The sequence below is a fragment of the Bos javanicus genome, chromosome 5, assembly GCF_032452875.1.
Source record: "Bos javanicus breed banteng chromosome 5, ARS-OSU_banteng_1.0, whole genome shotgun sequence".
NCBI classification, from domain to species: Eukaryota; Metazoa; Chordata; class Mammalia; order Artiodactyla; family Bovidae; genus Bos; species Bos javanicus.
In genome coordinates this window covers 31316743-31340071 of record NC_083872.1, presented here as the reverse complement: position 1 = coordinate 31340071, position 23329 = coordinate 31316743, and the positions used below count along the sequence as shown (strand labels likewise).

The 23329-nt window shown below is 56.0% G+C and overlaps 1 protein-coding gene across 13 annotated transcripts in view; it reads right to left on the bottom strand.

Annotated features, from left to right (window-relative positions):
- Positions 1 to 131: 131 nt before the first annotated feature.
- Positions 132 to 23329, bottom strand: part of KMT2D (lysine methyltransferase 2D) — a 41056-nt gene continuing 17858 nt past the window's right edge. For 4 of the 13 annotated variants that reach the window (XM_061416247.1, XM_061416249.1, XM_061416248.1 and 1 more), the window contains exons 24-56: positions 23098 to 23245; positions 22849 to 22914; positions 22555 to 22665; positions 22258 to 22395; positions 22069 to 22153; positions 21595 to 21836; positions 21425 to 21498; positions 21163 to 21213; positions 19228 to 21039; positions 18961 to 19140; positions 18747 to 18883; positions 16667 to 18528; positions 14994 to 15117; positions 14763 to 14847; positions 14591 to 14672; positions 14267 to 14499; positions 11233 to 14166; positions 10957 to 11097; positions 10665 to 10832; positions 10347 to 10506; positions 9643 to 9718; positions 9285 to 9460; positions 9046 to 9176; positions 8266 to 8398; positions 8060 to 8187; positions 6766 to 7906; positions 5670 to 5806; positions 5425 to 5555; positions 4889 to 4936; positions 3447 to 3732; positions 3142 to 3215; positions 2905 to 3013; positions 132 to 2774 (exon numbers count right to left, since the gene is read on the bottom strand). In XM_061416247.1, the coding sequence (XP_061272231.1) occupies positions 2682 to 2774; positions 2905 to 3013; positions 3142 to 3215; positions 3447 to 3732; positions 4889 to 4936; positions 5425 to 5555; positions 5670 to 5806; positions 6766 to 7906; positions 8060 to 8187; positions 8266 to 8398; positions 9046 to 9176; positions 9285 to 9460; positions 9643 to 9718; positions 10347 to 10506; positions 10665 to 10832; positions 10957 to 11097; positions 11233 to 14166; positions 14267 to 14499; positions 14591 to 14672; positions 14763 to 14847; positions 14994 to 15117; positions 16667 to 18528; positions 18747 to 18883; positions 18961 to 19140; positions 19228 to 21039; positions 21163 to 21213; positions 21425 to 21498; positions 21595 to 21836; positions 22069 to 22153; positions 22258 to 22395; positions 22555 to 22665; positions 22849 to 22914; positions 23098 to 23245 (11496 nt within the window). In that variant the 3' untranslated portion in view covers positions 132 to 2681. The remainder of the gene's footprint in view (positions 2775 to 2904; positions 3014 to 3141; positions 3216 to 3446; positions 3733 to 4888; positions 4937 to 5424; positions 5556 to 5669; positions 5807 to 6765; positions 7907 to 8059; positions 8188 to 8265; positions 8399 to 9045; positions 9177 to 9284; positions 9461 to 9642; positions 9719 to 10346; positions 10507 to 10664; positions 10833 to 10956; positions 11098 to 11232; positions 14167 to 14266; positions 14500 to 14590; positions 14673 to 14762; positions 14848 to 14993; positions 15118 to 16666; positions 18529 to 18746; positions 18884 to 18960; positions 19141 to 19227; positions 21040 to 21162; positions 21214 to 21424; positions 21499 to 21594; positions 21837 to 22068; positions 22154 to 22257; positions 22396 to 22554; positions 22666 to 22848; positions 22915 to 23097; positions 23246 to 23329) is intronic. The other 9 variants (XM_061416257.1, XM_061416260.1, XM_061416259.1 and 6 more) reach the window with 6 other exon arrangements.

Here is a 23329-nt window from a genome sequence, read left to right as displayed (position 1 = left end):
GCCAAGGACAGGGGCGCTGGGGGTGGAAGGAGAGAGGGCACTTTAAAAAAGGGAATCATTTCATCCGTTGTTACGAAGGACCAACCTTGCTGTACAGGATACACACAACACAAAATAAAGTCTTCACGGGATTCACACTTGTCAGAGATTTATTTTTTAAAAAGGGGGAGGGTCCTGGAGGTGAGGGGAGAAGACCATAAATGGGAAAAAAACTGAAAATTGAATATGTGCAAGTGTAAACCAACCCAAAGTACAAACATGGGGGGGGGGGGCGAGGGGGAGGGAGGGAATTCTGATGCAATTATACAGGCGGGGTACTTAAAAAAAAAAAAACCAACAACCAAAATTCCAACCTTGTAGCTTGGGTCTGAGTTAGTTTATATAAAAATTAAAAACTGTATAAGGTTTCTTCACTAAATTCTACAGGACTATCAGATACCTAGCATATGCTTACAAAGTCTGCCCCATCCCCTTTTCCCAATCCCAGGGCCCAAGCCCCAATCAGAGCCTGACTGGCAGGAGCCAATCTCCCCTTCCCTGTAACCTAGACCTTTTGCTCTTGGAAAAGGAACATCCAATACCTTTGGGGGCAGAAGCCCAGTCTCCCCACTGTGATTTCATTACAGTGGTTTCTGTGGGGGTGGGGGATGTTATTCTCTTAAAACATTTGCAGCTTGAAACAGTTGAGGAAGCAGCTTAAAAAAAAAAAAAATTCCCTACCCCCATCAATCTGCAACCCCCCAAATTCAAAAACAAACAAAAACAAACCTAAAATCACAACAGCGACCGTGCTCCCCCTCCAGCAGGCCCACCCATACACCACCACCAAGCCCACCCCCACACTCCAGACATTTGATTCTTGAAAATATTAATTACAAAATGCCCTTTGCCCACAGCCCCTAGGAGAGAACTGCATATAAGCTTCATCTTCATCCCCATGGCTCCCTACCAGAGAGGGGTCTGGGGCCTCACCCACCCCCTGATCTACCCCTACCCCCAGGAAGAGGTTCAACTGCAGCACAAGCTTGGGCAGAAAGGGGAAGGAAAGGGAGGCAGGGGAACCCATTACCCTCTGGCTCCCCCTGGGGCCAGCTCACTTTTGTGCGTTATAACATAGTCCAACTATACAAAAGGGGGTGGGAATCGCCCAGCCTCTATACCCCCACCTTACAGCAGTCACAGCCAGGGGGTGGGGAGGAGGGGGTGAGGAAAAGGGCGGTAGGTTGGGTAATGGAGGGGGCTCCCCCACAAGGGGAGCTCCATGTATCCGCCCCACACCCCCCTACCATTTATAAACTGGTTTTGTAAAAAGAAAATAGATATATTTATATAGAATATATAAAGCACAAAAATTAGTAGTTTTACATTTGCTCTCCCCGGGGGTGGGGGGAGAGGGGAGGGTTCTCACCTCCAGCCGGCTCCCCCATGCCCCACAAGACTATGTACAATCCCATGTATAAATAGATAAATACCCCCCACCCTCCCCGCGCTGACACTAAGCTCCCCCACCCCCACATCACCACCCCTTCTCACCAGACCAGCAGCAGTTTGGTGACTGAGGGAAAGTGGGAGCTCCGGGCCACACCCTGCCTCACTGGGTATGGGCATGCCACTCAGGGATAGCCCTCACCCTACCACCCACCCACCCCATCCAGGGGCTGGAGGGCAAATGGGCTCATGATGGGGTTGGGAAAACAGGAGGGAGATACTCTGGTCCTAAGTTGAGCACACTCCTCCTGCCCCCATGTCCAGATGGAGAAGGAAGTCCTAGAGCAACTAGGGGCCAGTCATCCCCAATCTTCGTCATCATTAGCCTCAACCACCATCCCATGCCCGTAATTAAAAACAAAGATGGATTTTTTGTTGTTGTTTTTTCTTCTTCCTCCTACCCCCCTTCCACCCACTCAGAAGAGGGCAGTGAGGTGGGGGAGAGGGTTGGGGCAGTAGGGGGCTTGGAGAGGGTCTCACATTTCAAAACAGCAAAAAATCCAACACTTAAATGAGGTAGGTGTGGGTGCGGGGTCTCCTTGCCCGGCTTGCCTGGCTTGCCCTCCTGGGCAGCTGGGCGCCTCTTTCCCATTCATGTTGCATTTGTCAGAGTGGAAAACAAGGAAACACAACCCATAGAGAGACAGAAACACAGAGGAGAAGAGGGAGACAGAGACAGATCGAGAGGGAAGGGGATGGGGGTGAGGGTGGGGGCAGGACCCGGCAGGCAGGGCCAGGTGTGGGACCCGGCCTTTGGGATTGTCAAGCTTAGTCAAGTCTCTTTGCAGCCTTGAGTTGGGCCAGAGAGGTCGGTGGGAGCAGCAGGGCTGTGAGGCCCGGCCACACATCCTCCTCCCGCCTCCCTGCTGCCTCCCAGATGCTTCTGGGTAGTTCCCGGCCCATATCCCCCTCAAACCTGAGATGCCCAATGGCTGCTTCTGTCTGGCCCCTCCTGGAGCTGGGGGCAGAGATGCCAGCCTGGGGGCCGGTGGCGGGGAAGAGGGTCATCCCTGGTGCCCAGGGTGGGCTTGGCCTAGGGCCCTCTGCCCCAGCCTCCTGCTCCAGGGGCTCCGGTCAGCCGGCAGCCCCAGCCCTGGGTCCTGGCTCTGGCTGCTACCTCTCTTCCCCCTCATCCCTTTCAGGGAAGAGGTTGGGGGTGGGGGGACTCCCCTGCCTGGTAGCCTCAAAGCTTCTTAGTTCATCCATTTCCGACAATTCCAGGCTCCACAGTGGCAGGGGATCTTGTGCTGATCGTCCTCAAAATCAAACTGATAGTCATATGTCAGCTGGAAAGAGAAGAGGGCACAATCAAGGCCAGTCCGCCAGAGGAAGTGGGGGAGGACGGTGGCCTTGGGATTGGACTTTGGGCAGAGAAGAGGGAGCTGCTCTGTCACTCACTGAGACGCTTCCTCTTACCTCCTCTCCTTTGGGGATTCGCCGGCTGGAGATGATGATGATTTTGTCCTCCTTGTCAAATGTCACAACTTCCGCCACACAGTTAGGGGCACAAGAATGGTTAATGTACCTAGGCAGTGGGACAAAGGCAGAAATATCAAGCTACTGGGTTGGATGATGCTGGTTCCTTGTTGGCCTACCCCCAGAGTACCACCCTGAGGGACTCCTAAATCCCTTCTTGCTCATCCCTCTTCTCACCTGGCGGGGCCTCCGGTCAACGTAGCATCAATGACATGTTCATTGTTTATTCGAAACATGTAGATGCCTCGATTCTAGAAAGGCAGAGGTTGCAGAAGGGGCAAGAGTATCAGAGAAGGGCAGGAGTGGTGGTGGTGGGGTCAGGTGGTGGGCTTGGGCAGTGAGCTCATCTTCATTTCTTACTCTTCCTTTCTCCTGCCTCTCCCCTCCTCTTCCCACAGCAGCTTTCCACCTGCTCCTCTGGCCCCAATCCTGCCCCTGCCCCTTGGCTAAGTGCACCATGATGGCCCTCTGCCAGCCCATACCTGCTCCTCATAGATTTTCTCCCGCCGGTTGGCCACCTCATTGCGAATGATGGTGCCAATGTACTCAATGACCATTGTGTGCTTTTCTAGGTCCTTGGCTGCATAGAGACCCAGGCCCTGGATACGGGAGCGAGCCAGATAGACATTGTTCTTCCACTCAGTGCGCAGCCGCCGGTACTGAGATGACTTGGAGTGCACAAACTGCTTGCTGTACGGGGTGTTGGTCTCTCCTGTGAAGGTGCTCTGATATGCCTTGGACATGCTGGTGCTGTTCAGAGTGTGGGGCCTGGGAGGTGATACAGTCCATAGTCCATGACAAGACAGCTCTAGCCCAGACCGGGCACACACCACCCGCTTCCTCCCTGGGATGTGTAACACTCCAATGAGGGCACGTGCTGCCTTGGGAGTGGAGTAGAGGCATCCGAGTCTTGGCTGTGGTGAGGCAGCAACTAGCTACGGGGACCCTTCCAACACCCTGTGTGGTGGAGAGAGCCCAGGATGGCGGGGTGGGGTGTGAAGGGAGGGGAGGGGCACTGATTCCCCTACACTGAGCCTGCTCTCCCATCTCCCCGCCTTCTACCACCCTCCTGCCAAACCAGACTCAAGGCCATGCTCACGACCTCTGGGAGGTCTTCCCCAAGCAGCCCAGGCCTGGAATTTAGGCTCACGGATTTGTTCAAATCTCTGAGTCCTATCTCCTGCTCGTGCTGGAAGCTCCGCAAACGGGGGCCATGTCTACCACACTGGGCTGGATTTGAATTAAAACTGGCCCTGAATTCACAGCCAAATGGTGGTATCCTTTCCTTTCTTTAGACTGTTCTCTTTCTCTGCCATAACATTGGGCTCTGTGCAGATGGCTCAGTGCAGGGGAATGACTGCTGCCTAGCAGGATGCCTTTTCACCACCCTAGGGCACCAGCCAAGTTCTTGCCCATCCCAGAGCAGTGGTTTTCAAACTGACTCTTTCTCATACAGCAGAAATCTTGTATTTTTCTTTAACAAAACATTATAGGAATGCCAATACATAAACTAGATGGAAACAGAACTCTTCTGGTTGAATCCAATATGGGGAAGGGGAGAGTTATGCATGGAGAGGGCCAAGTTCTGCCCACTCAGTTTATGTGTTCCAGGGCTTTCTGAAACACAGTTTGAAAACCACTGGTGTAGAGCATCAGGGACCAGGGCTGGCGGGGGTAGAGTCTGACGCTCTACGACAGCCCAAAGAGCAACCGAAGACCTTCAAGAAAGCCCTCCTCTCATGGATTCTGCCTCCCTCTACCCAGGGACCAAGGTCAGGCTACTGTGGTACACAGCAAGAACAGTGAACCACAAGTCAAGAGGTAAGGCTCTGGTCCCAGCTGTGACCTTTGTCTAGTCACTTAACTTTCCTGGGTCTCAGTTTTCTCAGCTGTAAATGGGGATAATACCACCTGCCCTACCTACCTCATAAGGTTGTTGTGAGGATCAAATGAGATAATGGATGTGAAAACGCTTTGAAAAAAAAAGTATAAAGTGCTATACAAATGTAAGGTTTTATTATTTTTTTCTATTATATTCCTAACTATTTATTTTTGACACCAACTCAGCCTGGGGATGGGAAGGTGAATCTAGCACTTGTGGGGCATCTGTCTAAGGTTGGGGAGAATCACAGGCCCCCTGGAAGCAACACAGGAGAGGAGGTGGCATCTGGGTCCTTTACACATAAGATCTCACCACCATCTTCCCAGAACCTCCCCAAGGGCCATTCCCAGGACACCCAAGAGAAGTGTCCCTAGATGCAGGTCAACCCCAAGCACCTGAGAGGCTGGGGGAGGAAAAGGATACCCTAGTGGTACCTGTATACCCTCAAGTCAGGAGGCTAGAGTGAACCCCCAGTCTTTCCAAGGGAACTCTGGTCTGTAACCCCAAACACTCGTAATTAGCCAGAGGGCCCTACCAACCACATACCCACAACCCTTGGTCCAGCCCCACAAGCTCACCGTTTGTAGTGTGTGAGGATTTTAGGCTCTGACCGAGCACAGCCAGTGGGGTTGATCATGAGCGGTAGCTCCATCAGGGGGTGGCGTCCATAGCGGAATAAATAATTTTGACAGCTTTCCACTCCAGGCAGCTGTGGGCACAGGTCACACTCGCTTCAGCCTGAGCACTTCTGGGGCAAGACCAACATTTCCAGGGCCCTCCCGGCCCCCAGCCACCAGCCGCCAGCCCTCGGCCCTTTCCTTACTGATTCAGCTATGCGCAGCACGGCATGCACTGTCAGCCCAAAGAGCTCCTCGCCTTTCAGGTACTCAGGGAAGAGACGCAGCATGTCGGCCTCTTTCCTCATGGCTGCCACAGGCTCAATGATGCGATTCCAAACGGCTAAGAGACAAGGAAAGACAGCAGCCCTCAGAGGCAACTTCTGCTTACTGACCTCAGCCCTCCATCTGATGCTAGGGTGGTTTTCTGTAGCCTGCCCACCTTACTATCAAGAGGGTGTGTGGTTCTTCAGGAACCTCTCTTGGCCTCCCAGTCTCAGTCTCCCTCAACAAGCCAGGAGGTTTCCCACCCTGGAGGGGCATCAGAGAGCCTTGTGACACAGAAACATGAACCCAGGGCCCAGGATATGCAACACAGTCCACGGATCTTACATGAGAGCCAGAGCAACTCAAGCTCCAGGCATGTTCTGGAGTGAGAAGACTTAGGTTCAGGTTCTAATGCTGGCCATGGGGCCCTTACGGCAAATATTAGGTAGGTGAAAAAGTTTGTTCGGGTTTTTTCTAAAACCTGAACGAATATTTTTTTGGCTAACCACTACTTAAATCTCTCCACTACTCAGTTTATGTATAAACTTGGCATAATAATAGTACTTACCTTGAAGGGTTGCATGAACAAAATAACCTACATAAACCACTCAGCTCAGTTTGTGGCACATAATACACACTCACTACAACGTTAATTCTGTTACTTTTACCATTAATACTGAAACCAAGATCAAAAGATTTTATCCAGGGGAAAGCAACCATAAGGAACTCAAGCCTAGGATGAGATTGGGTAAACTGGGTGACAGGGTCTCAGACCCGTATCCTTCAGATCCACTGAGATTAAGAAAAGGAGCTGGAAAGAGAAGCAAAGTATCTTCAATTACATAGAGAATTCAAAGTGGCTGAGAAAGGCCAAAACACTTTCTCTGGAGAACTTCAAGAGACCTCTACCGGCTGGAAGTGGGGGAACAAGATCACTCAATAAGGAGCCTGAAGGTCTCGTCTCAACATCGGAAAGGTGACTCTGGGAGAAACTCGCCCAATGCTATACTATGGCTGCAAGGGTCCCGTGCTCACCCTGCGGAGAGGCGTCCGTGAAGACCATGTCCTCCAGGCCCTGCTCCATGACTTTGATCACGAACTCCGGCCGCCCATTGTTCTCGCCGATGGAGCAGCGGTAGCAGCAGCGGCGGTTGTTAGTGCGGAGGCTCCAGTAGATGCGCGTGGCCTCGTAGCCCACTGGATAGAGGGCAGTGGCACTGTGGAAGTCGGCCATCTGGTGGGGCAGCAGCTGTCCGATGGCGTGGAACACAAGGCCCCCCACCCGGAACATGTGCAGCCGCTCTCCCCGCTGGATGATGCTGGCAATCTGCTTCACCTCATCCCGCTCAATGTAGACCCTCCGGAAGACAGCAAAAGAGCTCAGCTCCTGCTCACAGGGCCCCTTGATCTTATGCATTGGACATAGCATGGTCTTGTCCTTGAAGAACATGCACTTGGCGCGGATGGCGCAGGCAAAATGGTAGACGTTGGGGCAACGCATTCGATTGCAGCTGCTGGTGGCACCAGTGCGCTGGCACAGGGAGCACTTGGTGAGCAGGCCTCGGTGCAGGGCAACCTCCACGTTCATCAGCGCCCCACCCTGGGTCTCATATACCTCTGTGGACCACAGGGCACAGTTGAGATGCACCCACAAGTCCAAGTCCAGGTTCAGCAGGCGGGCAGGCCCATCCGTGGCCCCATCCCCCTCCTCATGACAGAAGCAGCAGCGCCGCATGTCTCGAGGCACCTTGTCAGGTCGCAAGGCTGTGCCGAGCTGTTCCATGAACTCAGCCACTTCCCGCTCATCCTCCTGCCGCACACCACCCTTCTGGATAGTCAGCAGCAGCCGGAGCCGCTTCCAGCGCACCCCCTTCCACTTCTTGAGGCGAGGGGGCCGGGAATCTTCACCTTCTTCAGGAGGCCGGGCTCGGGGCTTGGGCCGGGTAGATTCAGGGGATGAGGCCAGTGGCAGAGGCGAGGGGATGGGTGGCTCAGCTGAGGGTTCAGCTGGAAGTTCAACCAAGGGTTCAGCAGGGGGGCTGGCAGGAGAGGGTGCCAGAGGGGAAGGAGGTGGGGAGGGTTCTTCAGGAGGTGGGGCCGAGAGCTGTCGCACATCCAGGTTGGAGACGTTGTAGGTGTAGCTGTGCTGGGCGGGGGGCTCTGGGGCAGGGCTCTCCTATGGGAAGATAGGAGAGCCCTGTACCGTTAGTGCTGGCTCCTCAATTAACTAGTCACCTCTTTCCTCCCACCCAAATTCCACTCGCCCCAAAGCCCTCTGCCTTCTCTGTCCTAGCCAGATATCCACCCTGTCTTCTAACAACAGACCCACCTGTTTGAGGAGACTCAAGATGTCTAACTGACTCTTGAGTGTATAGCCAGGCAACACAGCATCAAACTGCTTCAGCCAATCAGGGCCAGCCTCTGGGCTCTTGCCTCCCAGACTCTTTTCTTTCCCACCTGCAGGAAGGAAGGGGTCAGAGATTCCCACCACAATCACTCCCCGTGGGCCCCAAGGAGTTTTTCTGCCATACTCACCAGGGCCCTCAGCCTCCCCCTTCTTAGGCTCGATGCCAGCCCGGGCAGGGCTCTCTGGGAACAGCACCTCATAGGAATTGGGGATCTTCATGCTCAGCAGCTCTGCCACTGCCACCATCATGCCATTCAGGTTCTGCCAGGGCAGGAAAGGGGATATGACAGCCATGTCGGCAGAGTGGCAGAGTGAGAACTATCACCAGCTTGGTGGGGACCACAACACCCAGAACGCAGGTCCCTAAGCGGCCTGTCAGTCCTGCCCCTGTGCCATCTGGCTTCTTCTCATGCACCTCTTTTAAAGGCAGCCTTTCTCAAATCGATGTGGGCATTAATGGGAGCTCACAGAAAGAGACCTGCGGTAACTGGGCTTAGGAAATGACACACTGCGTCCACCCCTTGGAAAGTCCCAGTACACATGAGCAAAGTAAAGGATCTGCAGAGTCTTGTAACAAAGAAACCTGTTTTGCTATTTTAACTGAGATTTCCAATTTCCTTTGATCACAAGACCCTGATAACATTTTCAAAAAAAAAAAAAACAGAATTCCATGCAATGTGACTGGGGGGACATGTTTGGTAACACTTTACCCCTGAACTATGAGCTCCTTGAGGGCAGGGCAGCCCCTTGTGCTACATTTTTTCTAATCCCACACTCCAGCTCAGTGTGGGATTTCATTCACAGGAGGTCCTCAATACACAGGTTTAAATGACTGGATTTATCCAGAGAAGCTGGACTGCCCTCTGACCGGCATCCCCTCCTGGCCCAGAGGCATCCCCAGGACATACCTTGGCGGCAGCAGCAGAAACCGTCAGCATGACTGACACCTCGCTTCCTTTGCCCTTTTCCCAAGTTGGGGCAGGCAGCTTCCTGGTGGTCTCCAGATCCAAGACTCCATAAGGTTTGCTCTCTGGGAAGACTGAATGACAAAGAAGGACCTGTGTAAGCTCCAGCTGCCTCACTCCCTGACCTCTGACAATGCAGCCTGGCCAGGCCAAGCTGGGTCCAGGCCCAGAGTCACCTCTACCTGGAATGCTGGCCCGAGGAATGATGGGGATGACGGGGGAGAGAGCCCGGTCATCCTGCTCCCACCGGCCTGAGCCCAGCTGAGGGAAACGGGGAGCCTCCTCCCCCAGGATGCTCTCAGGGGATGAAGCTGGCACGATGCTGTCAGGAGAATCGCTGTCCTCATCACTCTCCATCCTGTGGGCCAAAAGTAGACACTCACTGCTATAGCCCAGCAGGTGCCCCCTCCCAAATCTAGAGATTTGTGGATGTTACAGCCCTATTTGAAATCTGCCATTGGTCAAAAGAAAAAAACAAGGAAAAATGAGCAACTGGTACCCCACCCCAATTCCTCATCCCCATCTCTGCCCCTTCCACACCTGACATCCTCAGTCTGATTGTGAGGGGGGGTAGGCAAAGCGGCCAGCAGGTCTAGACTTTTCACTTCTGAAGCATCTGCAGGGTAGGGAGAAGAAAAGTCAGGCTGAGGTCAGGCCAGAGCTGCTGGTGCTTTCTCCCACGATTCAGGCCTAACGGGTATAAGGTCTAGCTCAGTTCTATGACCACTATCTACTCATCCACCCATCTGCCAATTTGGGGTACATGAGCTATAAATTTATTGAGCCTTTCTAAAGAATGTACTCTGCAGTGTACGCTCATTGGTTATAGTCTTTCAACAACTCCATTAAGTGAGTATTGTTTTTATCTTAGAGTGAGAAAATTGAGGCTCACACAAGTCAATCAAGTTACTCGGCTGCAGTAGCCCAGCTAAATGAATGCAGGAGCCAGAGTTCAAATCCAGATCTGACTGGAGTTCATACCCTGTGGGTAAGGAAACTTGGGTCATTCCTCAAAAACAAAAGCTTCATTAATATTCTCCCTGCCCTGCTGCCTTTGCTCTGGACTCCAGAAGCCCCTCCTTGGCTCCAACAAATCAGTCCCGAAGAGGCCCTTCCTATCTCAAGTACCATCTGTTGTGTATGCACACACAGCAACACACAACCCACTCCTACCCCAAACACTACCACAGGACCCTAGCCACCAAGACGGGGCCGAGAGGCAGCCCACTCTGCCCCTGACTTACCCCTCAGCACCCCTTCAGTATCCCGGGCACAGGCGGCATCCTTGGGGTGCTCCCCCAGCTCTTCAGATGGAGTGACGCCATTAACCATCTTCTGCTGCACCGATGGGGGTGGGGTGGGGGGCAGCGACGAGGGTGGTGTCGGCGGGTTACTCAGGTTATTCTGGGGGCGGGGTGGGGTGTTGTGTGCAAGATGGCATAGGGAGACTGACATAATCTCCTGGCCCCACACTCCATCAGCCCTTTGCTCAAGTCTGCCACCCCCAACTCCACCTCCCCAAGAACCTCATCATCCCCAAAAGGTACTGCCATTTTTCTGACCTTGGTAAGCAGCTGGGAATAGTAGTCAGGGCCCGTGGGCAGCACCCCACTTCCAAAGGCCCCCCTCAGCTGGCACTGCCCACTGACTGGGCACCCGCTGCCAAAGGGAGCAAAGAGGCTAAAATTGGCGGTGATGGTAGGCTCCGTGAGGGGCAACAGGGACAGCTCCTAGAAGGGGAAAGATGACAAGGTTGGAATCCTGCAGCATGTACCTCTCTGCTACCGCACAGCTGGGGGCCAGGCTGCCCCCTTATCCTGGGATGGGACCAGGGGACTGGCTCCTGGGGGTCACCTGTTTCAGCTGTTTGAGCAAGGCCTCGCTGGCCCTGACCCCGTCCTCCTTCCGCAGCTTCTTTCGGGAGCTCACCAACCTGTCGCTTGCCTTCTGTACCCGCTTGGGCTTCGGTGTCAAAGGCTTCCTTGCTGCTGTATCCTAAGTCGGACAAACCCACAGTGAAGGCCACCGTGCCCCTCAGCACCCTCACCTCTTGTTTCACCCAGACCTGCTTGCTCTGCCCCTGGGCTCCAGGCCCCACAAGGTCTGCTCCACTCTAACTGGAGTACTCACCTCCTTGGTGCTGGGGGTACCCTGTGGTTTCTGCTCCAGCCCAGCAAGCTTGCTGTCAATGTGCCCGTTGATCTCAGCTCGCAGCCCCTCAGGCCCCCGCCCAGTGCTGAGTTGCACATTCTTTGCTCGTAGAAGCTTCTGCAAGAGCAGATGCCCGGCTTCTGAGCGGGGCCCTGCCAGCAGGAGGTGGTTGCTGGTACCTGGTGCCCCCACAGGCTCCCCGTTGGCCTCCCTCTTCACCGCCTGGGACCCCAGGGCACATGGCTCTTCCCGAGGCTCCTGCTTGATGTTGAGATGCGGTGGCTCAGGTACCACCTGCCCATTCACCTGGTCCAGATGCCCAGGTACCAGGCTGCTTTGCTCCAGCTTCTGGGCTTCCGCTAGGTGGTCTGGGGGGTCCCAAGGTCCCAGTCCCTTGCCAAAGAAGGTATCCGCAAGCTGGGCAGCAGCAGGTGAGACCCTCCCAGGAGGAAGCTCCAAGGGTGGCCCCTGGGGCTTGGGGGTTCCTGGCTGGGTGGTAGGGAGCTGGGCCTCTGAGGGGAGCTGGGAGCTAGGGGAAGGTAATTGGGAAGAAGGTCTCTTTGGCTCTTGGGGGCTGGATGGTGGAGGTGTGGGATGGACAGGGCCAAGAACTGGTCCTGTGGATAAGGCTCCTTGTGGGGCGGGGAGTCGGGGTGGGCCCTGAGGTCGAAGCCCGGCCCCTAGCTCCTGAAGAGGGCCTGTCTGGGATCCAGGGAAGCCCCCAAGTTGGGGCTGGCGGCCCAGGAGGCCTTGGAGGGGAGAGGGCTGGGTCCCAGGCTCCTGGTATGGTGGGGCCTGGCGTGCTGCCTGACTCTGCTGTAGCTGCCGCTGCATGAGAAGTGCATGGAGCTGCTGCTGCTGCTGAGGACTCAAATGCCGCAGCTGCGGGTTTTTGGCCAGGACTCCTTGGAGCTGTGCCCGAAGCTGACCCACTGTAGGCATGACCCCAGCCCCTGGCAGGCTCTGCCCAGACTGCGGGACAGATCCCGGCTTGGCAGGCTGTGGCCCTATGTTATTTTGCATGGGCCGCTCTAGTCCAAGGGGCTGTTGGGAGCTCAGAAGGTTCTGGGTCACGGATCCAGGCTGTTCCCCTAAGGAAACAGAGGATTGGGCCAGTAGGTGGGGCACAGACGAGGCCTCAGATGATCCACTGCCTGGTTGCCCATGGCTTCCTGCACCTGCTGTGTGGAGCAAGTTAACTGGCGGCTGCTGTTGTCCTGGGAGCCTCAGAGGTGGCTGCAGCTGCAGAGAGTTGGGCTGAGGCTGGGCCTGGGGCTGGACAAGAAGGAGTTGTGAGTCCCCAGACAGTGAGGGCTTCACCTCTCCTGGTTCAGGGGCCACGGACTCTGGTACAGTCCCCATTGGTAAGGGCCCTCCCTGATGTGTGGAGGACCCCTCACTGGCCTCTGAAGGAAGAGCTGTCTCTACAATGCTTTGTTCCTTGCCCGTTAGGATAAGGGTTGGGCCCAGGGCTCCGGGGCTAGAAAAGTGTTGCAGAGGCTTGGCTGGCATGCCAGGGCCAAGTGTCATCTGTTGCTGCTGCTGTTGCTGTTGAGGAGACAGTAAAGCTCGACTCTGGCTCAAGAGGCCCATCTGCTGCTGCTGTTGAAGCTGCTGCTGCTGCTGTTGAAGCTGCTGCTGCTGCTGCTGTTGTTGAAGCTGCTGCTGCTGCTGTTGTTGAAGCTGCTGTTGCTGCTGCTGTTGTTGAAGCTGCTGTTGCTGCTGTTGCTGTTGAAGCTGCTGTTGCTGCTGCTGCTGCTGTTGTAGCTGCTGTTGCTGCTGCTGCTGTTGTAGCTGCTGTTGCTGCTGCTGCTGTTGTAGCTGCTGTTGCTGCTGCTGCTGCTGTAACTGCTGCTGCTGCTGTTGTAGCTGCTGTTGCTGCTGCTGTTGTTGAAGTTGTTGCTGCTGTTGTTGAAGCTGTTGGTGTTGTTGAAGTTGCTGCTGCTGCTGCTGCTGTTGCAACTGTTGCTGCTGCAAGGCAGCCATGGGCTGAGCGCCCACTTTGGGCTGCCCACTGTGTGGCATCAGACCCTGTTGAAGATGGGAAAGCCCAGCCATGGATCCTTGCTGTTGGTGCTGTTGCTGCTGCTGCTGCTGGGATGTGACCAGCCGGTGTCCCATAAGGCCCTGACCCTGCTGTGCCATCTGGGGGGAACTTAGCACCCGTGGCTGGGTCAGGAGCACCTGTCTGTGAGGGCCCTGGGGGCCCAAAGCTCCAGGGTGTGGTTGCTGCTGCTGCAACACTGCGACCTGGGCAGGGCCCAGCATGCCCTGGGGTCCCGGGGGTGGTTGCGGGGACAGCTGCTGGACCAAGAGGCCCTGGTGGCTGCTGGGAGGCAGAAGGCCCTGGGGTTTGGGACCCAGAGCCTGGTTTGCCTGTACTCCCGGGCCCTGCTGCTGTTGCTGCTGGATTGCCACCTGTCCTAGGAGATGCTGCTGCTGCTGCTGTTGCAGTTTCTGGGCCAGCTGCATGCGCTGCTGTTGGAGCTGCAGCTGCCTTTCCTGTAAAAGCCTCGAGTCAGGTCCCAGGCCTCGAAGAGCAAGGTTGCCAGGGAAAAAGCCCCCTGAGGGGCCAGCCAAGGCCCCAGCTCCTCCAGAATGTTGCTGTTGCTGCTGTTGGGCCAGGGTGGTGTTGAGAAAGGGGCCACCAGGCTGTCCAGGTAGGGCCATGCCCCCAGGGGTCAGGCGAAGGCCTGCAGCTTGGCCCCCGGGGGGTCCTTGAGGTGGCTGCAGCCCATGGCCTGGGAGCAGCTGACCAGGAAGCTTGGTGAGTAGCCGGGGACTCTGGGAAGGGCTAAGGGCAAGTACAGCTGAGTGCTGCTGCTGTTGCTGCTGCTGCTGTTGTTGCTGCTGCTGCTGCTTATTCCGATATTCTGCCATTAGGTTAGTGTGCTCCTTCTGCTGCTTCCGGACCTAACACGGGAGGGTCAGGGAGGTCAGCAGGGAGGCTACCCACCAGTGCCACCCCTCTTCCCAGGTTCCTGGTTGCTAGGCTGAAGTCTGCCTTCCCTACCTGATCCAGCTGTTTCTGGATCTTGCTCTGTTGTTCTGTAACCAGCTTCAGCTTCTCAGCATCAGCCTCGGGGAACTCCCGGCCAGCCTTCTTGGCAGTGCGCTGCTTGGCACACAGGGCTTTCCGGGACTTGCGGTGCACCCCTATCTGCTCCTCTAGCACCTTCAGTTGCATTTGTAGGAGCTGCTGGGTATGGAACAGCCACTCCTCATACTGCCGTTGGTCAGCCTCATCTGGGAAAGGAAGTGGACCAGTGTCAGGGGATCCAAACCCCTCTTTCCCCAAGCCACTTCCTTGTACATTCCTCCCTATCACCATACTCACTGATTACTCCCTGGGCAAAAGTGGGTGGATTGGGACGAGGCTGGGAGGAGTCACCGGCACCCCGCTCCTGGGATGAGAAAGACTGCTGAAGGGTCATTGTTCTGTAACAGGCCCTAAGAAGTATGGCCCGAAGGCATTGGACCCAAGTTCCTGCTCCCACCAGACCATTTACCTGGCCACTCCCAGCTGCCACATGGTTCTGCAGATCACTGCCGGGCCCCCCTGAGAGCCTCTGAGCTAGCAGGGACACTTGCTGCCTGGAGTCCGCCAAAGCAAAGAGGATGAGTTAGTGATGCGGAAAGTTGAAGGGCAGAGAGGTGGGACAAGTAGGAAGGAGGATCATGAAGAATAGGGGAAGGACTGGAAAAGGAAAAAGCCAATGCTCCCACCTCATACCTCTTACCTGTTCATACCAGGTGCCACTCCAATGCTGCCCTGAGCCATCACCTTCTTGATGCCTTTCAAAGCCACCATCTTGGCCTTTGCAATTGGATCAATGATATCTTCTGCAGCAAATTTGTCCAGGTCTAGAGACAGAAGAGCCAAGTGAGCCTGGCATTGAGGTCAATGTTGCAACTCTTTGACTTCCACCAAGCCAAGCAGAACAATGGCATGGCATGGTGGAAAGACCACTGGACTAGAAGCCAGGTAGCATAGGTGACTCAATTCTGTTATTCACAGGACACATAGCTGTTTTTACTTGCATGGTGTTAGGAAAAGGTACTCAGTAAATATTTACTGAACCAATGCATTAAAGTCACTTCACCCCTATGAGCCTCAGTTTACTCTTCTATTTGACATAGATCATGATTCCTTATTCTGCTTATCTCATGGAGCTACTGAGAAGATCATATATGACCAGAATATGAGTTTACTTTATGACCTAGAAAACATTCTTCAAAAGTCATGTTCTTAGGACAACTAAGTGCAGCCCAAGAACCCAAGATATGGGCAGGGTGCCAAAGCCCAATGCCAGAGTTGCTTTGGCCACAACACACACCACCTACAAACCACTATTCTACCTGTTCAGGACACTGGGCAGAAAAAGAGAAACAAGCAGATACCAAATCATCCTAAAATCTTATACACTGCATATTTCTCCACTACTCAGAAAGCTTAACTGACTCCCTACTTTTAAGAAGATTAACCAAACACCTTCTCCTGGTTATTCTGAGGTGGTAAAACAGTTAAAAGGATATGAGGGCCAGGCTTCAAATTCCAGCTGTTAGTTGTATGATATTGAGCAAGTTAATCTTTCTGCCTCAGTTTTCTTTTCTATAATCTAAGATAATAATAGTACCTATTACATGTACACACTGCTGTATTTAAAATGGATAACCAACAAGGACCTACTGTACAGCACACAGAACTCTGCTCAATGTTATGTGGTGGCCAAGATGGGAAGGGACTTTGGGTGAGAATGGATGCATGTATATGTACGCCTGAGTCCCTTAGCTGTTCACCTGATGCTCTCCCAATACAAAATTAAAAGTTAAAAAAAAAAATAATGGTACCTATTTAATGTTTTTGTTGTGATGATATTACACAATAAATGCAAAGTCCTCAGCAGTGTTTAGCAGTCATTATTCAATAGATACTATTATAATTTGAGGTCTTCTTCAATCTGGGCCCCCACCTTACCTCTCCAAAGTTAGGGCAGCGCCCACTCGCTTCCTTCCACAAAGCCTACCCCAGCCTAAGCAGTCCACTCATGGTCTCCAAATACACCTGACCTTCCTGCCACTAAGTCTCATTAAGTCTTTTACCAGGCCAACTACTTCTTGCACCACTCTGCTCCAAGTCCTAAGCTCTGGGTCTCACCACAGCTACAAGGACTCTGCTAATCAGACTTCAGGTGTCCATTCCATTCATTCACTCAAACATCTGAACACCTGCTAGATGCCAGGCACTATTCTCCCTTAAAAGGTACAGTGTTTCTGTCTACACCACTCTCTGTGTCCAGTCTCCTTAAACTAGGGAGTATCTTGGGTCTGCAACCTCAGAGAGAATTCAGTTAGTGGTAACCGTGATCACTCCTGAGTTACTAAGCCAGTCTCTCCCCCCAGCTGAGATTACCTGTATCAGGGAAAAAGCTGTTAGCCAACTGCTGCTGCATTGCCAGCTGCTGTGGTTTCATGCACATGGATGGTGGCACGGTACCCATTGGCTTCTGTGCCAGCACCGGCTGTGGGTTCTGCTGGGGCACCAAGCCTGCCTGTCCCCCATGCTGCCCACTTAGCATATGCCCTTGGTTGGATACCATGGCCATGGATGGGGCCAGGCGCTGCTGGAGGGCATGAGCTGGTGGCTGGTTGGGCATCAATGGTTGGGCCAAGCCTGGCTGTCGGGAGCCTCCAAGTCCCAGGGCAAGCTGCTGTTGAGGGCCAGCCAAACTGGGAGAAGAGCCCTCATGGGGCAAAGACACAGCCTGGCCAGGGCCTGGGGTAGACAGCAGGGAATGCTGCTGGGGCTGCTGCTGCTGCACAGGCTGCAGCTGCGCTGAAAGCTGCTGCTTCTTTTGCAGCTCTTTCTTCTCATGTTCCAACAGGTCCTCAATGAGCAGGGGTAACTCACTGGCTACCAGTGAGCTCTCCATCTTGTCCAGCTCATCCCCAGATGCATGTCCACCAGGCAAAGTCAGGGCCCCACTCTCTAGCTCAAACTTTTCCAGTAGGGAGGACCCTCCCGGGCCACTTAGTGGGCTGGGCGTCAGCAGGTGAGCTGGTGGTCCTCCTGTGGTCCCAAAGGGGACCTTCTCAGCTGTGTGCCCACTGCTACAAAAAGGTCCTGTGCCCATTCGAGTGTCCCGGCTGCCCGTCACACTCTGACCTGGCTTCACCCCCAGGCCTAGGGAAGTGGTGACAGGTGCCAGCTCTGCCTTGGGGGTGGTAATGGTAAACTGGCAAGGGGAAGGGTGGCGCCCACCCTCCTCCACCTTGGGCTTCACCTCGGGAAGCCCTGACGCCAGACGGGGCTCAGAGGCATCAGCGGCCGGGGGAGGGCGCTCCTCGGGGCCGAAGGGTCCTGGCTCCACCCCTCTCAACAGAGCCTCTCGTTCAGCCTTTTCATTGGCCGACTCCACCAGCCTCAGATGCTCATTGAAGATGTCCTTCTTGTCCCCCGTGTCCAGCTCAGGGTCAGTATAGGCCAGCAAGTCAAACTCATCCCCATTGAGCAGGTCATCGAGGTGGGGATCATTGGTCTCCAGGTTCTCCAGAGTGCCCAGCTCGTCATCTCCCTTGGCCACATCCACGCCCAGGCCCAGGTGAGCCAGCTCCTCGTCGTCCTCCAAGGCCTTGTGGGCGTCAAAGTCATCATCCAGCTCAGAGTCCTCACAAGGTAGTTTTCCAGCTTCCAGGGTCAGAGGAGGGGGGCGGCCAAGCTCAGTACTGGAGGGGGGCCGGCTGACTAGCTCCAAGCCAGTGGGCAGGTTGGGACCCTTGGTGTGGGGCGTTGGATGGAGGCTGTTGTTCAGTTCAGGAGCTGGTGGGGCTGAAGGTTTCTGTGGGGGAAGGCCTGAGACTGCTAGGCCACGAAGCCCTTCAGGGGCCAGTCGGTGGGAATCCTCAGTTACAGGGTAAAAACGGGGTCTCTGTGGAGGTCCCTGACCGGGAAATGGAGGCCCCCCCGGTCCGAGTCCTTTCTGTACATTGTGCCGCAACTCAATGAACTGGGCAGGACCAGCTGGGCCAGGCACTGGTTCACCAGGGCCAGGCAGGCGGTTGGAAATTCCAGCCAAAGGGGAACCTAGGGTTTGGCGGCCAAGTTCAGGCCCAGGAGTTGATGGAAAGCGCGCAGACATGGTAAGTCGCATGGAAGCTGCTGCTGTTGCCTGTTGCTGCTGCTGCCACAGTTGCTGCTGCTGCTGCTGCTGTAAGGGCAGGGACCCAGGATACGGTGCTCGCTGATAGAAGGCTTGGGAGCCCCCCACCAATTGCCTGGAAGTATACGCAGTAGTAAGATAAAATCAGAATGAAAAAAGAACTAGAACATGGGCTTCCTTAAAGAAGGAAAGAATTAATGCAGTGAGGGGGAAGGAATGGGGAAGAAAAGAAAGTGATGCTGAGGATTAGAGACACAGGAAAATCAGGGGCAGTGCACACTGGATACAATATACTCCCTTGATTTTTCCCCGAGGGAAGCCCAGGAGCCTCACCGGCTGTTAACATCCATAGAGGAAGGGGTGGCTGGTGGAGGCGGCCGGGAGAGTCGGTCATCACTGGGGAAAGCCCCTGGCCCCAGGATGGGGCCACCCAGCTTGCTTGGGGGCAGTCCCACAAGGCTGCTCTTGTCCTAGGAAAGATAAGGGTAGATGAAAGTGGGGCCACCTTCAGCATCTTGGATCCACCACCTCTTGCCACTCTACCTACCTGGGTCCCAGCAAAGGGGGTCTGGCCTCGACCCAGCTGCTCAAATGCGGGGCTACTAGGCTCAGCACCCCAGTTGCCTGGGGGTCCCACCGCTCCGGCAGCTGCCGCAGTCTCCTTCTCCTGCCGAAGGGTGTTGCGCTGCATCTGCTGCCGAATTAATAGCTCCCGTAGTCGCTGGCGCTGTGCAGGGTACAGACAAGATGGTAAGTCCACTGGACGAGCACCAAAGCCCAAAGGGCTGGCCCACAAACAGAGATGTCGACCCACCTGTCGCTGCTTCTCTAGTTCTGTCTGACTGAGGCCAGACATGCCTGGGTCCTGGGTACCTGAAAGCTCAGGTGCCGCCAAAGAGCTGCCCGTGCCAGCCCCTGGATCTTCTCGCTTCTCAACGGGAGAGGTGATGCCCGCCCGCTGTGTGGCCCCATGGGGCAGGCAGGGGAGGGGCCCATCGGGTGCGGGTTGGGGCAGGACTGACGGGGGGCGCAGTGGGGACGGCCCGTAGCCCTCTCCTGTGGGCCCGCTGCTGGGCCCCAGGGGGCTGCCCGATGGGCGGAAGTTCCCTGCGGCTACTGCGTAGTTTGTGCTTTGAGGCTTGCCCATGGTAGGGCCAGGCCCAAAATGGCTGTTGATCCCATGGGGTGGAGGGAGACCAGGCTGAGGGACAGGCGGCTTTAGGGGAGGCTCCCCGACCGCCTGAGGGAAAGTGAAACGCATGGGAGAAGGGGCGCCCACAAATGCACTGGTCCCAGGGGACCGGGCAAAATTCGGGGGTTGCACACTTGGGACCTTGGCATGGAGCTCACCTGCTGGCCCTGAGGGCAGGGCTGCTGGGAAACCCCCAGCCCCCAGCGGAGTGTGGGCTAGAGGCCCAGCCTTGAAGGCAACTTCAGAGGGCTGGGGGCGGGGGGGCTTATGCAATGGGGCAAATGGATCCCGGGACTGAGGGCGCGAGGGTGGACGGGAATAAGGGTCAGGGGATTGGAAGCGAGGGGTAACAGGGGATGGGCAGAAAGCCTCAGCAGACAGAGGACGGGGTGTCAATGGGGACTGGGAGCTGGACTGGGACTGGGGACTGGCGGGCACTCGGGAGAAAGGGTCAGAGGGCAGTGAGCGGGGAGGCAGGGCACAGCAGCTCTCAGGTGGTGGGGGTTGGGGCCGAGGCGTCAGCGGGGGCTGGGCGTAGGGGTCAGGGTAGGGACCAGGGCGAAAGATGTCTGAGTGGCTGGGAGGAGAAGGGGCCAAAGCCTGGGCAGGGGGTGGCTCCTGGGGCCTTAGGCCCAAGCCCGGGCTCTGGGGCTCTACCTGAGATGCCCGAGGGGTCAGGGGGGCTTTGAAGACATCAGGTGCCTTTAACTCCAGGCCACCCAGGTGGGGGCCTGAGGAGGGAGAGTCAACAAAGCCCAGGTTTGGGGGCCCATAGCTCGGAGAGGATCCCCCAAGCTCTTCCTTCTTCACCTCCAGGGCCTTCCGAGACTCCCCGAAAGGCAGGGGCGACAGCAGAGGCTCAGCAGCCTTGCTTCCGCCTCCTCCTGGGCTCTCAGGCACAGCCAGGTTGTCCAGGGAGGGGCAGCGGGGTTTGAGGAAGGGGTCAGGCGTGGAGGGCTGGTGTCGGGGGGTGCCAGGTGGGGTAGTGTGGAACTCCCCTGGCTGGCCAGTCCCAGGACGAGATGAGGCGCCCAGCGTCGGGGGCGGTGCAGGGGCCCCAGTCTGACTAGGATAGGGAGGGTAGGTGGGTGGTGCTGTGGGGAAGCGGGGCTCCAGAGCATAGGCAGAGGCCAGTCCAAAGGGGTCCTGCGAAGGCACTTGGGCGGGCACCTGGGGCGGGAGCTTGAGGAAGAGCTCACCAGGTGAGTCGGGGCCGGGCACCGTGCCCGCTGGCGGCTTCAGGAACCCGTCCGCAGAGGTAGACAAGCCGGCGGGGGGAGTGGGGCTGCCAATGAAAATGGTGGGGGCAGCAGCAGGAGGCGGACTGCCCAGGGCCCCTGGCTGGGGGGGAATGCGGAGATGTAGGGCCGGTCGGTCAGTCTTGCGGGCCATGTCGCCCACCTTGGTCTGCTTGTTGATCTGGCTCTCAGCCTGCTACAGGAGGAGACCAGGCACAGAACAGTTAGGCTGCTGTAGGCAGGCCCTCTGACCCCCACCCTCAGGGAGGCTGCCCCACAACCAGACTTGGATGCCCCTGCGCACCCTGAGCCCACTCACCTTCTGCACCTTGTTGATGCGGTGAGCTGCCCGGTTATCTTTGGCCTTTTGCTGAGGAACAGAGGACACAGCCTGAGGCTGGGACTCAGTCTCAAGCCCAGTCCCACTCCCTCACCATGCCCTCACACTCCCCACACAGAAGCCAACCCCTACTGGCCCAGCTGCCATGAAAGTGGGAAGTAGAAGGAATGAAGGTGACTTTCCCGAAGACACGCTGCCTATGACTCATTTCCCACGCCACTCCAGGCTCCTTCTGTCTCACCAGGTAGGGGGCTTTATCAGCAGCTGGAACTTTTCTCCACAGCTTCATGATTTGTTTGCAGCGGCTTGACCAATCTGGAGGACAGAGACGACGTGTGAGAGAAGAACTGGCAGGTGACCCCTGCGCTGGTCATGTCGCAGGCTGTCTCCCTTGCTCTGTCCCACAGGTACCTGGGTAATCCTGCTTGAGACTGGGGAAGTTAATATTGGCGTACAGCACAGGTGAGATGGTGGAGAGCTGGCCCAACTCCTCGTCCTTCTCCCAGCGCTGAAGACTCCGCTGATTATAGGAGAGCCCGTCGCCCTCACCCTCCGTGGTGGGGGTGGTGGGGGTGGAGGGCGTGGTGCCCCCCGAGCCTGTCCAGGGGCTGTCTGGCTCACCGGGTTCCGGGCTAAAGAAGCCCCCGCGCTCCCTGGGGCGCAGGGGCAGAGAGTCACAGAGGGCAGGGATGCCAAGCCCACCCCAGACAAACTGCCCAGAGTCCCCAGGCTACTGCCCTGCCCCAACAGAAGACAGTCACTAGCAAGGCAGCAGAGGGAGGGAGGGGTTGCCACAGCAGCACCCGCGAGTCCAACATTCCCTCCCCCAGTGTGGCCCCACTGGAGGGAAGGGACTGCCCACAGAGGTTAAGCACAAATACCAACCTAGAATCCAGGAATGGGGACTGGCAGAGGCCCGGGTAAGAGTCCATTGGGCTGTTGGAGGGGAGATTGCCCAAAGGGAGTCCACCTACAAGAGGCATAGGATCAGAGAGAGGGAGCAAGCGGCCCAGTCTGGAGGCAGGCTTGATGGTACCTGCCCACCCAGTCTTCAAACCACCCCCATCGGCTCACCTTGAAGAAAGGGCCTCTGCAGCGGTGTCCGGCTGCCGTCCAGGCCAGGGGTTCCGCAACCCAGATGCTGCTCTCGTTCGGAACCCAGAACGTCCTTGAAAAGCTGCTGTAGGTCCTTGGATTCCATCTTAGGCAGTTCTGTGAGGGATCAAGGAAACATGCTGCTGAGGAAGACTAGGGGGCTCAGGGGATACCAGGGAAGGTGCCCATGACTCCCCACCAGAGGAGCTATATAAACGAGTCCCTCAGGCAGAGGAAAGGACCCTTATACATGAAGAGTGTGGGTCCCAGCCTCACCTTCTGTGGGAATCCTGTCTAAGTCAGAGCTAAGCATCCCTTCACCTGGGGTGCCTGGCTTCTCAGGGTCACTGGGCACCGGGGATGCCTTTATGCCACCATCCTCAGGTCCTGCAATTGCCAAGAAAAGCCCATCAGCTAAGGTCGGTGTGGAGGCACCACAATGGCCACTCTGGCAAGGACCACAGAAGGCCTGAAACACTTTTCAGCCTCCAACCTTGATGGTGCTCAGGGGCAGAACAGGTAGACAGAAGCAAAACCAAGATGGCACCCAGTCCTCCCAGCAGCCCTCACCTGGTGTATCAGCCTTGCCCTCGGGGCCACGGGATTCTTCATCTGCAACATCCGGACCATCATCTCCTATGAGCAACAGCCCCACTTCAATCAAAGATGCCCAGAACAGGACCCCAGTACCAAGGCCAAGGCCCTTGGCCAATCCTCAACTCCTAGAGACCAGCCCATTTCCCACCAAAATCTCTTACCAGCTTCCAAGTACAAAGTGAAGTTGGACCCCTTCAGACTACCTTACCCCACATGACTGACCTTTCTGTGAGGTCGGGAGCTCCTTCCTCTCTGAGCCTCCATCGCCCTTGGCTTTGGGGGTTCCCAATCCAAAGCTTGGCCGGCCCATGCCAACTGCAAACAGGGCCTTCCGGCTCAGGTCCAGCAGCTCCTTCCCAAAGAAGGCTTCCTGTGGGAGGAAGCAGAAATAAATAGGCTTTCTCAGGCCCTGCAGGCCAGGAGCCTGGCCAGTGGCCCTCGGAGCCTAAGACCC